The sequence below is a fragment of the Aulostomus chinensis genome, chromosome 13 (genome assembly GCF_037954235.1).
Source record: "Aulostomus chinensis isolate RoL2024-O1b breed Wild chromosome 13, RoL_Achi_v1.0, whole genome shotgun sequence".
Lineage (NCBI taxonomy): Eukaryota > Metazoa > Chordata > Actinopteri > Syngnathiformes > Aulostomidae > Aulostomus > Aulostomus chinensis.
The window spans coordinates 14,540,733-14,557,618 of NC_141332.1; the positions used below are offsets into that span (position 1 = coordinate 14,540,733).

At 42.4% G+C, this 16,886-nt stretch overlaps 3 protein-coding genes across 4 annotated transcripts; 1 reads left to right on the forward strand and 2 right to left on the reverse strand.

The window, feature by feature from the left end:
- Positions 1-116: 116 nt before the first annotated feature.
- gabra6a (gamma-aminobutyric acid type A receptor subunit alpha6a) lies at positions 117-8,216 on the reverse strand. Its single transcript, XM_086221517.1, has 10 exons — positions 8,023-8,216; positions 7,837-7,943; positions 7,660-7,727; positions 6,233-6,453; positions 6,053-6,135; positions 5,830-5,973; positions 4,771-4,923; positions 4,441-4,694; positions 2,699-2,943; positions 117-917 (listed from the first exon to the last, which is right to left on the reverse strand). Exons 1-10 carry the CDS (start codon positions 8,070-8,072, stop codon positions 896-898), a joined length of 1,347 nt encoding a protein of 448 aa, XP_086077643.1. The 5' UTR covers positions 8,073-8,216; the 3' UTR covers positions 117-895.
- A 265-nt stretch (positions 8,217-8,481) lies between these two features.
- On the forward strand, positions 8,482-11,130 carry nudcd2 (NudC domain containing 2). 2 transcript variants are annotated; one of them, XM_086221522.1, is made up of 6 exons: positions 8,482-8,667; positions 9,629-9,680; positions 9,778-10,032; positions 10,117-10,165; positions 10,267-10,418; positions 10,576-11,130. In XM_086221522.1, exons 3-6 carry the CDS (start codon positions 9,844-9,846, stop codon positions 10,657-10,659), a joined length of 474 nt encoding a protein of 157 aa, XP_086077648.1. In that variant the 5' UTR covers positions 8,482-8,667; positions 9,629-9,680; positions 9,778-9,843; the 3' UTR covers positions 10,660-11,130. The 2 variants fall into 2 exon arrangements, with proteins under 2 accessions (XP_086077648.1, XP_086077647.1); XM_086221521.1 differs by lacking the exon at positions 9,629-9,680 and having other exon boundaries at positions 10,576-11,127.
- Positions 10,948-16,665, reverse strand: ccng1 (cyclin G1). Its single transcript, XM_086221520.1, has 6 exons — positions 16,461-16,665; positions 13,845-14,108; positions 13,503-13,756; positions 13,084-13,162; positions 12,494-12,604; positions 10,948-12,082 (listed from the first exon to the last, which is right to left on the reverse strand). The coding sequence occupies exons 2-6, from the start codon at positions 14,106-14,108 to the stop codon at positions 11,891-11,893; spliced, it is 900 nt and encodes a 299-aa protein (XP_086077646.1). The 5' UTR covers positions 16,461-16,665; the 3' UTR covers positions 10,948-11,890.
- Between the last annotated feature and the right edge of the window lie 221 nt (positions 16,666-16,886).

Genomic DNA, 16,886 nt, shown 5'->3' on the forward strand with positions numbered 1-16,886 from the left:
ATCAAAGAGTGGAGACTGATGATGGTGGATGAGCAGTTTCCATTGCAGAGAAAAATATTAAAGGCGCAAGTGGATATGCGTAATGAAGAAACAAGCGTGAAATGAACAGCATTTGGCTCCTTTTATTCTTATGTTGATTACATGGCAGATAAGTTTGTCTATTTTCTGACAAGGTCAAACACCGGGAGGCTCTGCAGGTTTTTTTTAAATTTTTTTTTAAATGAAATAACAATGTGAAGTAACAGGCAAGTTTATTCCTTTACAGGACAGGTGGTTTATGTCTAATAAGAGAATGACAGTGATGAAATGTGGCTTTTATCCCATTCACACTTGTGCAGTAGAAATAAAAAAAGAGGAGCATCAGAGAGTCAGAACAGAGAGGTGGGCTGGAAAACACAATTCATTTTCTCAGCTTTGAGTGTATTTTGAAGCCACATGGAGGGATGTGAGCCTCCTCTGTGTTGCCTTTGATCCTGGTGTAGTAGGAGCTGTGCCTCTGTAGAGGGCAGGCTTCTGAGAGCGTTGGTTCACTCTTGCATCACCACCAGGTACAGCCATCATAGCGGATATCATCCACTTCTTTTTGATGTGTTTCTTGGGTTTATGTGAGCGTCATGTACCGGTGTTTGAGTCTGGGGGCCTGAGAAGTTGTTGTGTGCCTGGCCATGAAGGGCAGCTGATCAGAAGACAAGTGTAGCCTGTGAAATGAATAGATGTGCAGCAGGAGAATAGATGAGTTTCTGATTCATTTCCTCTGTCAGATGAGAGCAGAACAAATGCTGAGTGCTTGTTCACAGACGGGCGGGTGGGGTGGGGTGAGGTAGGGTGGTGGGGGCTAGCGAGCTGCTGAAGGTCTCTCCAGCTGCACGTGGCCCTTTCCAGGTCCTCTCGGTTTTTAAGAGGTTGGATCCATGTCCCTGACAAGACCAGAATACAACAGAGAGCGAATATGAGTATAAGCGAAACCTCTTTCTTTCATTGCCTCTGCAGTAAAATGTGGCTGTGCTCCCCTCCTCGTCCTCCAGAGCTGGAACATACGTTAAAGAGGAGGAGATGTGATGCAGCTGCTCTCCACATCGCCTCTCTCATTATCCTGTAGGACGTTATAAACAAAACAACCATAAACATTCTCTGACAGGAACATGAGAAGCATGATGAGCAGATTTGCACTCCCCAGCATTACATAACCCCCCCTCCATCTCTCTCCTCACTCTGTCTTTTTGCACTGAATCTCCTTCTTTCTTGGACAAGGAGCTTTGTGTTCTATAAGTGGCTTGCTTATAAGCAGGAATACTTGGGTTTTCATGTGCTTCATGTAAGACCAACTCCCCACGGACTATGTGTGTTGTCATTAAAGTGGTGGTGTTGGTGTGTGGTGTGTGTGTGTGTGTGTGTGGGGGGGGGGGGGTACCAGCCCTCAGGTATGAAAGCAGAAGGTGTGATGCATTTTCTCAAATTAACAGAACCCCATCTACGATAATGATGATAAAAGCCACAGCGCTGGCATCCCTGCCATCTAACAACATCGCCTCCAACTCCTGGGGATATTTCAATTTTAGAAACTATTGATGCCTGTCCTCTTAATATATATAAAACCTGTGGATAGTTATTGTTTCACTTCATTCATACAACAATACTGGCTACTCTCCACGTGTGCCTCAGCTCATTTGTTTCATGGATTTGCCTCGGGGATTTGCTGTCACATGTGACAAAAAAGTTAAAGGTTAAACTGTAGAAGTGAAGGGTAAATGCTAAATTGGATATGCAGGAAGGGCAGCTCATTAAATATTCATGAGGAGAGTGTTACCTGATTGGGTTAGGGTTGAGGTATCCACTGGCCAATCAGGTTGCACTTTCAACATGAATATTAATAACATGTCCCTCCCAGCGATCCGATCAAGCCCCAACCAAAGGAAAACTCCATGTTTGTGTAAGATGAATAAATAAGACGTAGTTTGGGTGATTTATGGAGGTGTGATTTTAGTGAGTTGTAGTTGAAGAGGCGTCTTAGCTCCACTTCTTTTCTTTAAATGAAAGGATCTGATTTTTATTTACCTGTTGCCATGAGGGATCTTGGTATTTTGCTGCATAAAGTTGATAAACTGACTCAGAGAAAACATACCCAGACTCAGCTGAACTTATTCTTGTTGGAGATCAGAAAAACTGAGTTCAGGATTTAGTTTGGCCTTTGTTAAAGCTGCTGTTAAAAACACGCCGCTGGAAGAAAATGCAGATGTTTTTAGTCCTTTGGAACATGAATTACTGGCAAATTTCAGCCTCTTGTGGCCAATAATGACAAAACACTAATAATAGTAATGATAATAATCTGCCAGTGGAACAAGTTTGATTGTCAAAGTTTTAAAAATGAGATGCATTTTCTAAGTATCTCTACGTCTCACTGAAATGCTACTTGCTAAGTGATGGTGTCCTATACTAAGCACAATGAGGTACTCTGACGAGAAATGAAACAAATGAGTTTTTGCAGCAGGACAGTGCCATACCTTGTGTGTATTGACTCAAAAACACCTCAAGGCCCAATATGTCTACTCTTATAATAACTGTTGGTGCCATCAGTTTGGTTTGATAGATTTGTCTTGTTATTTGGTAATAAAACATCACCGGATTAAATCTTTTCAGATCAAGGAGGGATGGAAGTCCAGTAGATGTACGACGACAACAGTGAGTGTAGCAAGTGTACCTGGGCCTCTCCATGGTGTCCTTGGCCAGGTAGATGTACCAGTAGATGAGATTGAAGAGGCCGAAGGCCAGGGGGAAGAGGATGCGTGCGTACTTGTCAATGGGGCTGGTGCCGGCTAACTGCGGGATCTGGGGAAAAGCTGATCCCTGCTGAAGAAAAATTGGCACTGGCGGAGCATCTCCTGCTTCACTTCGACACACGGAGTGGTTTCTCCTCTTCAGGCTTTCTTGCTGGTTGATGTCCGACTGGTTGAAGGGGATTGAGATGGAGTTTTGTGGGGAAAAAGGAGACAAAAATTGTGAAAAGTGCGGAATTTGATGTAAAACCAATGGTACTATAAAGCCAGTGAGTGCATTAGTGTGATTTGTCATGCTCATGTCATGTACACCATACTGCAGTAATGTTCATACCCATGGGATCTTTCTCTCAATGGCAAGCCAGCATCCTTAAAGAGCGCAGCAGGTAGTTTGCTGGATGCCCATAGGATGGTTGGGAGATTATGCAGCGAGGAGTGCTGGAGTTGTTCGCTGTTCTCACACTGAGGCTATTTTTAAAGCATCTAACCATGAGCCCTACACGTGAGGCAGATCCCAGGAGGACGCCGTGGTGGCTTACTGTATTAGCATAAAGCATATAGCCAGAGATGAGAGCACTACAATGGAACATATTACTATTTAATGTGTAGTGTGCCCTGAATGGGAATAATGGAGGAGGCAGGGTGACTACTTGGAAATGCATAGAAAAAAGACCCCCTTTCTGAGGCATGGCCTCTTTTTCTAAATCGGAGACTGAAGCTTTCTGCTCATCATTAACATCACTGCATCAAACTCTCTGCAGCGCTGAGGAGACTGCAGCCGATAGTGCATCATTACCATCGGCGATGTAAATGCAATTGTGATGTCATGGGATATATATCAACCCCTCCTCCTCAAAAAAAAGCTAATGTTACTGAGAAGGTTGATTTCATACATAATCCCTGTTCTTACTCAGGGAAATGTTGTTTTTCTGCAATGTAACTACCCACCAGTAACGATAGATTATTTAGATATGTAGAAAATTCTCTTACATACAAATACATCTCAATTTCTGTTTTGCTTACAGGCCACAGTGTTGACTTAAAAAAAAAAAAGGTATATTCCCTAAATCAGTATTATGAAACTTTAGACAGATTTTTAAAAATCAGTTTGATTTCATCGCCACTCCACTTCACAAATGACTGTTGGAGCAGAAACTTGATCAGCCATGATTAGTGACACGCGTGTGACCAGAATCACAAAGTGTTCCCAAACTAACCAAAGTATTTGTGAGCTTAAACTTAACCAGACCTTAACCACTGCACTGACACGCCATCATGGATTTGTAACAGCTTTGGAGGGTTACAGTGGTGTTGCTATCTCCACATCAGCATCCTGTAATTACCAGTTGTGACAGCAGAGGTCACTGTTGCTCCTGCAAAAGTAAAACTTCGATTGTGTTGCTTTAAATTCAGGATCCCTTAACTGGGTTGTTAAATGTTGCGTGTTTCTGGTGGTTGTGCACTTTAAGAACTTAAGAAACCAAAGCTTTCAATCATTAGAGAACAGTTTTAATCTGGTATTTAGCTTGTGATAGCAATTTTATATTGTTTTATTTATGATTCTGGTTCTATATCATGGGGGACGAGAAGACATGTGATCCCAGCGTTAAGGTTCAGATTATAACCGTGAAAATTCATTGTTAATGAATCTACTTAAGCTGCTCACCACTGACACTGTGTCCTCATCATCGCTGCCAGTAGCCAACACCTCCAGTTTGTCTTGTCTAGCTTTCTGTTTCTTCAGACGGTGGGCTTGCAGGGTAGCAAAGTAGTTTACCGCTGCAAACTCAACCAATGCTGATGAAACAAAGGCGAAACACACGGCGATGAACCAGTCCATCGCTGTAGCATAGGCCACTTTGGGGAGGGACTGGCGGGCGCTGATGCTCAAGGTGGTCATTGTGAGCACTGTGGTGATACCTGGAAGAAAAACCAGGACCACAACATGTCAAAAATACACACCAAATACCAAACATTGGTGGGGAGGGGGGCATACCAGCAACTGTGCGAGCAGGAACGGACTCCTTGTTGATCCAGAAAGAGACTTGTGACAACACCACAACCATGATAAGAGGGATATACGTCTGTATGAGGTAGTATCCCAGCTTTCTCTGGAGGTGGAAATGGACCACCTGCACAGAGTAGTGACCTGAAAGATAACCAGCATGTGTGAGGAGAGCAGCCCCGGGGGGACAGAGCAGAGTAGCTAGCACACAAGCAATGCCCTTGCCTGCCCTTGAAACAAAATAGCTGCTGGAGAAAATAAACTCGAGATGTTTTGCTGCTATTAGAACAGGGATAACCCACAAACTGTTAGGTAGCGCATGAGAGAAGAGGACAGAAGAGGGCAGGACAAGAAGGGAGGAGGAGGAAGAGGAGGCATTTGAAGATGGAATAAAGTCAATAGGAGGAGGAGGAAGGAGCAAGCTTCGGGGGGGGGGTCCAGTGTCACTATGCGTAACACTGCCGTGCTCTGGCTAAACACATGCATGCAGACATTCAAGAGGAAAATCAAGCTGCATCATGCGCACACACTCTCACTCTCTCTCTCTCTCTCTTTCACACACACACACACACAGGCCTACAGAGGTTGTCTCTCTCTCTCGTTCTGCTTTATAAATGTGTATCATCGCGAAGTTTCGGAGCCTGCCTCACGCTTTTCCACTCTATTTCAGGAATCTGCTGGGTTCGCAGCAGGGGAGCACTTCTCCATCTTCTGCTGAAAAGACAAACACACACACACACACACACACACACACGCACGCACACATGCACACACCATCCTCTATCTCTGTCAGTGCCTTGGCTTTAAAACCTATAGTTCTTTTTAAGGCATACATTGGACCTGACCACTTTAGCATCTTAGCTAGCTTCCTGCTACTACTGCAGGGGAGTAATAGAAGCTAACAGAGATTTTAAAAACACTAACAGGACCTTTAAGTATGCTCAGATTCATCAAATCATAAGAATGGTTTACTCCAATTCTTGAGTGCGGGTGCAACAACTCAGTAGAGTGATGCCATGAGATGTCTGAGGACTTAAAGTAGGGTGTTACCCGTGTTTGACTTGAAAATCTCGCTGGACAAAGTCTGTCCCACAAGATCATATTGCAGTAGACTCATGGACTCCTTGGGGCAGTCGACAGATGCTGTCAGTCCCTTCCTCCAGGTGAAGATGATTTCACTGCTGGTGTAGGCATCTATGTGTGAAAAGACAAACACTCACATTAATGGATCCAGAGTGTCCTTCTGTTTATTCTAAAAATCCGCCTCACTCACAGCTTCCAAACTTGAGAGGACAGGCATGGCCATCCATGGGGAAGTCCATCAGCCTCATGGGACATTCTGCACTGATTGTCAGTCTACCAGCAGACAAACATAAACCAGTTAGCTAAAAAAAAAACAGAACAAAACAAAAACCTTACAGCTTCATCAGAAGCAACCACATGTAAAAATCACCTCATGGTATAGAGCACAGTTCCATTCTTCATGATGCGGAAAAGCTTGTTGGGTGTGGTCATGTTATGAGAAATGGACTTCTTGGAGTTTCGGAAGAAAGTGTCTGGTGTCCATATCTTGTCAACCATGAGGTTGTTTAGCCGCAGGATTTCAATGGAGCCCTCAAATTTCAGTCGTTCATCAACCCACATCTGGCGGAAGAACATGTCCATGGTGTACTCCTGAAATGTCAAGTCAGCAGATGTAGAATTTTATGTACTTACATTTTTAAATTCCTGCTTTAAATTGAAGTCTTTGCACACTTAATCAGCCACACTCTCTAAGCAGAAAGCACTGAGAGAATGTGTATCTCTGCCAAGGTGAAATTCCAGTCCTTTCATGCTCAGATATTCATTTAAACTGCAAGCAGCGATGAGCAGGCCCTCGCACGTCAAACTGTGGTGGTGAAGCCCAATGATATTTGGATTTTGAATGAAGGAGGAGACTAATGTGCGTGCTGTGGTGTCAATATCATTTTTTGCATCCCTGGGCGGAGCTAAAGAATATGCAATTACTGAATATTATGTTGCTATACGTTATGTGAAGATAATGCAGTGTCATGTTGATGTAAGTCAAATGTTTCTTACATAACCACCTGGTTAAGTTTGGACTATGACAAATCCAGTTTATAGATGACTTCAGGATCTGACTCTCCTTAAACGTGTGAAGTTTAGAAACGGTCAGACCCTGTAGAAACTAGTTCCAGCAGTTCCCTGCTCCATGGCCAAATATCACTGTTTGCCACGTCACCCTGGTAATGAAGTTCAACAAAAACTCACAGTTGACACAGTAATCCCTCACAAAGTTATTGCGATGCGTCCAACCGAATTTAAGATGGATCTGACTGACCCACTGGGAGGAGTACATCCAAGGGTAAAAAACAAACTACGAAAAAACTGAAGTTATTTCTTGCTACCATCTGGCGACGCTATGACTAAAATACCCCAAACTGTTGTGGGTTCTTCCGTGGCGCATTCTGCACCCCTCCACCTAGTTTGGTGAGAGCTTTTCCATAACCCTGCTGACAGACAAATGCCACTGTAAACCTCTTTAGCAGAGTTAAGAAGCATGCCTGATAGTTTGGGGCCACTTCAACTTTACGCTGTTACACAACGACAGCAGAAGGTGCAGAAAGACGGGGAGCCAATGATGGATGCCACTCATCCCGGATGATCATTAATCAATCAATTTGGCCATTCCGGTCTGACGTGTTGTCATATTGATTTAGAGGCCATCAATAATGGAGTTATCGGGCTGGCCAAACAGATTAAAGCTCATTAGATGGTCTCATGGCAGAGTGCCCATAAGGCAGCGTTCAGTGGTCACTGAAGTGCTCTTATATCCCACAGTCAGTAAATATTCATCTCCTTGCAGGAGTAGGACCATACCATCTCAACATCTGAAACGGGTCCAAAGCTGGTGACAAAGATGTCTGTTTTCACCTCTGTTACACCACCTGCAAGAGAAACAAAGAAAGAACATAACTGCAATAGAAAATCTCTGACCATCATTTCAATTACATAAGGCTTTCTAAATCATGGATCGTAAATTGAAGGCTGATTTACCTCCAGATCCAGGTCGTAGTCTGTTATCGTAGCCATCCAAAAGTCGGTCCAGAATGCGAGTGATGTTGTCCGAATAAATCTTCTCATTTGTAGTTGCATTGCTTAAACTACAATAAACAAAACAAAAGCTGAAATTTAACCCCTGAGCTAAATGTAACACTATGTTTTAGATATGAGAGGACTTACTTGATTCCAGAGGTACATGCAAGTATACAGCACAGCAACAGCAGGGCCATCTCTTGCACAAATTATCTCAAAATTTCAAGTCAACTCTCTGAAAAACTCATATTTAGTAAAACAGTATAAGCAAAGACAAGGAGAATGGAGCAAAGGTCTTTCTGAGTGTCGCCAAAGGGACTACAGGCAACACGTAAAGACACAGGAGGCATCAGGAAAGGAATGGTAATCTAATTAAAGGATTAGTAAATCCTCTCCATTTTTAGACAAACCTGACATTCTGATGCTTTCTGGCGTATCCAGACCACTGTAAAATAAATAAATGCAACTCTGCAGAATGCAATCATGAGGGAAAAGTCCGTGAGAAAAAGGTGTCATGTGTCCAACGTTTATTTCTTGTTGTAGATCGTTTTATTCAACACCAGGTGGCACTGTAGGTAACAAATTGCACACAACCGGAAATTTTGTCCACAATGATAGAAGAAGAGAGAACGTTACCCACATGACATTACCAACGTTACCAAAACAAATTGGGACCTTTTCATTTTTTTTCCTTTATTGTGTATAGAGGCCTTCACTTCTCGTGTAAATAACGTGACGTCAGCTACTATCTGAGCTGTCAGTCGGTGTGACGGGTTGCTTAAATGTGAAGAGGTTAGTTGCCATTTTATTTTAGAGCTTCAGTTTTTGGTCATGATGATGCTGAATGTGTGTGACGCGTCCCTGATACAGTGAACAGCTTGCTAACACCTGCTAGCCTCAGCTAACTATCGGAAACGGTGTGCATTAGGCTCCTAACTAGCTGGTTGCGTTAGCCAATAATGTGGCTGTTTGTGTGTGTTGGGGGGGGGGGGGGGTAGAGATAATAAAGTCGTCGTTTTTTATAAAGTTGTTTAACTCAAGTAAAAATCACAGGTCGAATTTAACTGACCCTCAAATAAACAGTCAGGACTGGCTCAAGTCGTGAGAGCGGCAGGCAGCACATGCTGCTAACGTAGCTGGATAGCTAGCATGCTAAGCTTTCGATGTGCACATACTAAGCTCCGTTTGCCATTAAAAATAAATACACATGACCCGAGTGATATTGTTCACCCTCCTGTGTCTCTTTGTTGTACACACACACACACACACACACACACACGTGTTATCCTAAGAGATGTAGATACGTGTGCAAAAGTTTAAGGACTACTTTTCTGAGTCAGGATTACGTTTTCTGTTGCTTTTTAAAAGTCGAGATTCTGATAAAGGTGATTACGTTTCGATCAGTGTTCTGCCTGGATGTCGTCGCTCTGTGGCATCATCTGTGTGTGTGACGAGATTAATTCAGATTGAAGCTCTTCAGGTGATGTCTGATCAAAGGAAGAACTCTTGTAATTAAAGTCAGAAACCAACGATCAAAGCCAGAGCGGTTTTGTGTCGTCACCCCACCCCTGGCCTCTAAAATACCAGTAAACTTGGAATAAATTTTAATCCGGTCGATCTGTTTCAAATCCAGTCTGTAGACCACAGGAAACTTCGTCATGGGGGCTTTCATAGAGCGCAACTTGCACCGAATTTGCCTGTGTATTTCCGTGTCCTCTGAATTCTGATTTATAATTCATAATTCCGACTTCAGTCTCAGAGTGACACAACCTGAAGACAACATTGAGCCTATTTTCAAGTTAAAGGTAGACATCAGAATCAGACACTGTGGCCTTCAATGTATTTGAAGTATTTTTGATTACATGAATTACCTTGAACATGACTGAATACCACAATTTACAGGCGTTATGCAACTTTTGAGGTGAACCAAAAATCTAGAATCAGATGCCAGCATCGTGAACCTGCAGCATGTCAGTGCACTTTGAGGAGAAGAGCGGGGTCATTCCCTGCCAGACACCCTGGGGCTCCTGGTGCCAAACCATGGAGGAGGTCTTCATCGAAGTCAACGTGCCACAAGGGACATCTGCTAAGGAGGTTAAGTGCCATTTAGGAGCCAGAGACATCGTGCTGCATGTCAAAGGGAAAGAGGTGATCGAGGTGAGCTCCTGTGTTACTGAAGCAAATTTGAATGAATGCAGTTGAAGATGTCTTTCGTTTGATTCTTTTTTCAAACTTTGTCAGGGAAAGTTGTTTGATACAACTGTATCCGACGAAGCTACATGGACACTAGGTCAGTGCATCCGTGATGACATCACACTGCCTGGCATATACGTGTACAGCTGTGTATCATTGTCAAAAAGTTACCTTTTTCTCACCCGTCTCTCTCTGTAGAGGACAAGTGTCTCATCCGCATAGTACTGATGAAGGCCAACAGAGAGGCCGGCAACTGCTGGTCTTCCTTGTTGGAGGGAGAGTACTGTGCTAACGCCTGGGTCCAGGACCAGATGCAGAGAAAGCTCACTCTGGAGAGGTTCCAGCGGGAGGTTAGTTTGACAGAACTCAGTACCAAGAAAGGATTAGAGATGATTGAATACCTGTAAAAACATGTGGTTGTAATCCAAGTGTCTGGATCAGATTAACACAATTTGCCCTCGTGTTTCCTCACTCAGTGACTTGCATATCAATTGAACTTCTCTTTAGAATCCTGGATTTGACTTCAGCGGTGCAGAGATCTCTGGGAACTATACTGGAGGGGGCCCGGACTTCTCCAGTTTACAGAAGTGACCTGTGTCCAGAACCTGATCCTGGATATGTCACATTTGCCCCATGAACACTGGAACTGTCAGTACCCCTGAGAAGCAGAAAACATTTACCTCCCCATTTAGTTTTGTACTCTGCTTCATTGTGCAACAAAGACACAATCTTGTGACTCGCTTCGCTGTGGGGGACTGGTTTTTATGAGGTCTGATTGCGCAGGTTCAAGACAGAACATCAGTTCAAATTAAGTCTTACATTACTGACTAGAAGCCGAGATGTGTTGTTATTGGATAATGAGAAGAATGCCTACAGAAATAGCTTTTCAATAAAGTTTTATTGAAAGGTACAAGTACATGGGTAAACCAGATGGTGTATTCAGTAAGCCTTTTTGAATTTGTTACTAAAAGAAACTTGTCATACTAGACAGAGAAACTGGCAAAGAAAGTGCAACATGAGTTCCAAACCACATTTCTACTGCAATGACCACTTAATGTGTTTTGTTTTTTTTTAATTTTTTAAATTGGAAAAAAATCAATCAAAACATGTGGTGCTTCACTCTGCGTCCACAATCTAACAATTAATGAAAACAACTCATCTGTAACCACTGATGACCAGGCTGGCATGTCAACTCCAAGAGTTACGGTTAACCGTGTGTGACAGGATAGTCACTCGCCTCACTTCACTGAAGAAAACCAGAGTTCCCTCACCATTGCAAAACAAAAAACAAAATCATCACCTTGGGTAGGAGTGTGCATTCAGGACAGTTTAGCAACCTAGGGTGGGAGTTAAGGATTTTGGGCCTGATTTCTTGGTTCCATTTTTGTTTATCACAAAATCCTTCTCCCTCCTCTTCCACATGGTGGACTGAGGACCTAGGTGGTTCTATACTTAATCGCTTAAAACCAGCAACCCGTTCCAGGAAACACCAAACATCGTGGTACGGATTTAAACAAGGACATACTGAGCACTTGTGCAAGCAACTGAACCAGGAAAGTACGACTTCAGAATGACAGTGGATCAATCTTTCTGACAGAGCATTAATCCTTGTAAAGACAATACAGCATGCCTGATCATTACTACAAGCTAACCTGTGAGAAACGAACGATTTGAACAGGTTCCTTAGAGAACTCCATCATCCCTGATGAAGATCTTTAAGAAAAACGAATGGATTACTATATTAGGAGTCAAGCCCGATCTAAGACATCCAATCAGAGAATTAATCACTTTAGGAAAGATGTAGCAGTGTTGCCAGGAAGTTTTAACAAGCAGACTCCGGTATGGTAGGAAGATGTGTGATCTTGTAGTAGCTGTGCTTCAGCTGACGTGCTGTCCTCCCTGAAATAGTCCAGCGAAGTCTCTGACCGCTGGGCCTGGAGCACTTGGTGGTGGCATATTCAGCCAGACATTTACCAACCAACTCCCGCACACAAACCAGGTCCCCATCTTTGATCTGCATGGAAACACCAGGAAATAGAAACTGTTAATCAGACACTTGGAAGGCTTTTAGCCTTTTGGCCTCCAACAGGAAACCTACATTAAATAAACTACCTGTAGTTCAATGCAATGTATGTATTCTAAGCCCAGATTAATCTGTTGGGTGGCAAGCTAATAGGGCTGCTAGTATTAGCTAAACAGCTAACTAAGGTACCTGTCTAGCAGCAGCTAACTACAACAAGCACAGCTATCTCACCATGAACAGACATTCTGACATGACATCTTATCGCAGTGTCATATATCCCTAAATGACTGACAGGTCATAAAAACCAACTGGATTCTGACACAAATATACAATGTTTACTTTTTAATTTACTTTTAACACATTTCTGAATTAAAGGGATAAAAAGAAGCTTGTTGTACTTACAGTCAGGTGCTTCTGCAGTCTGTTCAGGGCCTCTGATATGTTATCGATGTGCTCAGGGTCATGTTGATCCTGGGCCTCGAAACACAAGAGGGCCATAGCAAGCAGAGATGGCTGCAGAGGAAGAGGGATTACAGGTTTCTACAGGAAATCTGGCAGATTCTACCATGTGGCATTCAAATACGTTCATCACAGCTCAGACCCAGTTCATACTTTGGCTGAGACAGTCAACAGGGTAAACTAACGTAGAACAATTCATGATGACATTGAACTTGTTCAGTTTTAGTTTCTGTTTGAGAGAGACACTTCAATTTGGACAAACGAGGGAGGAATCAGTATAAATAACCCAGTACTGTTCAATGGCACCACAAGTACAATGTATAAATCAAACCTCTCACACACAAATTCAACAAAAAACTATGTGCGGACAGTTTCATTTTCTTTTCAGGCGGTTTTCAATCTTAAACTACTGGATAGCCCTTCTAGCAGGACACAGTGATGTTTGTCAATACACTTGGCTTTGCATCAGCTGACATCTAAGCAGAAGTAGGTCACTGTTGATGTTGGGTGTAGTTATTTTGGCCTACACCTACCTTTATTTTGGAGAAGACAAATGAGCAGTGACAGGCTTTCAGCTGAGCCTCCAGTCTCTCCAGGCTCAGGATCTTCCTGCTGTGAGAAGACAATGTATTTTCAGCTCAACATTCCAGCTTTTACAAAAGGAACCAGACAGTTCACTAGATTAGACATGAGCACTGCTACGCTTAATCGTTCATCCTTTTAGTACAACATCATAATGACAAAAATACACATTTGTTTTCCAAGAAGTTGACACACAATGTCTGAAAATCTACACAATCTCAAATGTGACTGTGCCTGTTGGCCCTTCAAATATTTTTAGCTACTGTTCCCGTTAAAGCCAAATATGAGAAGACACATTTTAGCAGGGTAAATATAATCTTGTTGAGTCATGATTCAGCCCTGCAGGTTGACGTGACCGTCCGTTCCTTACCTCTCAGCGTCGAGCTGCTCCTGGATGTGGCTGTGAAAGAGGCGAAGGAAGCGGAGGGCTGTGGGGGCCTTCACCTTCCAGTAGAGCTTCTCCATGATGATCTTCTCCATCCGCATCATGTCAGACACTGTGAAGCGATTCTGACTGATGCGGATCAGGTCATTAGCCAGAGGCACGTTCTTCTCCTCTTCGGAAGACTTCACAGCAATGTAAAAGCAGCACAGGCCCACACAGGACAGGTGCTTGGGTTGAATCTGTGGACAGGAAATTAGGTTATTGATGAAACTCAGACAATTCCATGACAACTAAAAAGAAGTCAATTTCAGGCATTACTGTGCAAACCTTCATCACGGAGAGGAATCGATCTAGTAGGCTGATGGCCAGAGAGAAAGTCTCTGAGCTGAACCCAAAGAACCTGGTCAGAGAGAGCAGGTCCTTCACCTCCAGCTCCCTGAGTCTGGTTGTCATCCTGAGGCCATTGTCCTGAGCACTCTCAATGATCCTCAAGCCAGTCAGCTTTGGCTGGTAGCGGCCCTCCACATCCATTAAGGCCTTCAACTGAACTGCAAAAGGCAGAGCTGCGGGTCCTGACACTGTGTCAATCATCTGTGTAGACATGGAAAAAGAGCTTAATACAAAACAAATACTTTGACACATCTGCTATGTGCTCTAGTCCCTGGCCAAATAAGTACCTAATACTCATATATCTTTAATAATATTGTCTCTGAGGGACACACAAACAAAAACCTGAAACCAAAGCATCTACCAATATTAAGTGCTACGCCCAGCTATAAAAGTCAAACGAATAACAAAATTTTCATATGATTAAGACCTGAAAAAGGCAACATCGCAACTATATATATATATATATATATATATATATATATATATATATATATATATATATATATATATATATATATATATATATATATATATATATATATATATATATATATATATATATAAATAAAAACAATCATAAGTACTGTCTAGCAAGTAAAATGAACTGTAAAAAAAACAAACAAAACCTGTTAATATTTCATGTCATTAAACTCAAAACATCTAGCCATTGCCAAATGCAGGCCTTAAGTTTTGGGTGGTTCTTTAATTTCCCAGGTGTTTTTTTTTCAGGTTTCAGCAGCTGACCTCTAGTGAGAATAAGTTGTTAAATCAATATGGATTACTGATAAGAGTGCATTAGTTTGTGCAAGTATATTTGAGACTTGTGTACGTTAGGAAGTGTCAAGCCTGCAATAAATGTTATTGAGATATGCCAGGATCAAAAGTGCCAACTATGTGGCTCTTGTTCTTGGGGAACATCCAAGCCTGCATGGAATGTTGCTCTTCCACCAACTTATGGCACTAACCACTTGTCAGTGCAGTCGTTAGGCACAACTAGTTGTAGTGAAAGGGCAGTGTAGCATTAATGTTATTAGGGTTGTGTAAAGCAGTCACATTAAGTTTAAAATGGCAAAATATTTTAATTTTAGAATCAGATACATAACCTCAACTACTTTCCAGACTGGGTGCATGACGCAGCATCCTTAAGTGAAGCATGAGGAGAATTACTTCTGGATATTACAGGCCCCCAACCTTATCTAGGAGGAGGTACAACAGGTTTTGGGAGCTGAGTGGGCAAGATGGACCAATGCTACACAACCCATTAATTACGCTAAGCTAACTAGCAGTCTGCAGGTCTCTGTGGATCTCAGCTCATTCATCTTCTGGTCTGTTTCTTGGGAAGTTAGCTAATAAGCACATTTCCCCAAAAAGTTGGCAAGCTCTTTGAAACTTATTTCCATAAAGTCTGTTTCTCTATTTATGGTGCTTGATGGTGTGACATGAGAAGCCTGTTTGCAGATTAGGTTGTGTTGTGACTGCTTGCCAGACTGTTGCAGTCACTGGCCACAACAACTGTTCCTTAATACGAACTTTGTTAACCCAATACTTCCTAGGTGAGATCAGTCAATAAAAAAAAAAAAAATCTGCACAGTCTCCACTTTCATTATTCAATCAGTTTACAAACATTGTTACATAAGTGATCTAAAAAAGAAATCCGGTCGCGTTTGTGTTACATCTACTGCTTGTTATAGATTTCATAGCAAGTAGTTTACTTTGCAATCGCATAATGTAAAGTCAAATTACTACATAAGACTTCTATGATTGAGAGTAATTAACAAAAACGTCTCCAAATATCTTAAAAATCTAAGTCAGTATCTGCCATGAGTCCGGTATCAGTCTCGGTCAACTGTAAAACTTCAGCACACTAAATACCATTACTGATATACGTACAACGCTTAATCATAATGTGTGAGATATAATCCCCTCTTCTCTCTGGCGCTGAAGCAGCTGGCAGTAAACTGGCCTCAACTGGACTAAAGGGGGCGGTGCAACACGGCTACATTACAGCGATATGTCAAAAAGTTTTTGCACATAAATAAGATTATCATAAATATCAACACACTGCCACCTTGAAATAATTAAACATTTAACTAAATGTGGGTAATTCTAAAAGCCTGACAGTAAGCGGTTAAGCTCAACTGGGTCTCAGGCCCAGTAGCAGGACCCGTGTCATGTCTGGACATGTCCCAGCCATGGAAACCAGTACAGGGCTAACATGGAGACTGAACACTAAAACCAACAAAAGTCACACAGAAAAAGCGTAAAGTTTAGAAAGAAAAGCAACACTCCGACAAAGAAAAGACATTCGAGTCATTTCGACGCCAGGTTCCATGAAGGCCAGTTGAGAAGTGACGGGTAGAAAGTCTACGACACAATTGTTAGCTGTAGCAACCGCTAATGCTAACGTCAAGTGAATGCTAAGACCTTTAGTTACGTTTATTTAAATCAACAAACAGCCACACAACGATGTGTTTTGAGGCTTAATTTCTTTTCATAAGACTCGGGTTGCCCATTTAGTAAGTTCTTGTGATAAAGAAAGATTGGTTTACTTACCTCGTTTAAGTTCCGTTGTCTGTAATATTATGGGGGAAAAACAGAGGAAAAAGCCTCCACGCGCTTTTAACAAGCGTGTGAAAAGAAGTTTAAAACACAATAGGTGAAAGTATGAACTTTTAATAATAAAGTTTTAAGCATAGGTTTATTATCTCCCTATGCACACCCCCTACCCTTGGTGTAGGCGACGGGGGAAAAGGACAGCCGAGCTATTAAAGCCAGCATAAAACCAAGCCCATGCCCAAACATGGTGAGTTTTCATTGGTCAATAACGGACGTCATTCCCTTTTCTAAAATCCAATTGGTGTATCCTCCAGTCGGTCAAGTAAAGTCCCTCCCTCTGTGGGCAGTTGTGCCAATCACAGGTGAGGAGGCGGGACAGGCTGAAAATTGCTACATAATGCGTCTATTTACCTGTGTTGATGT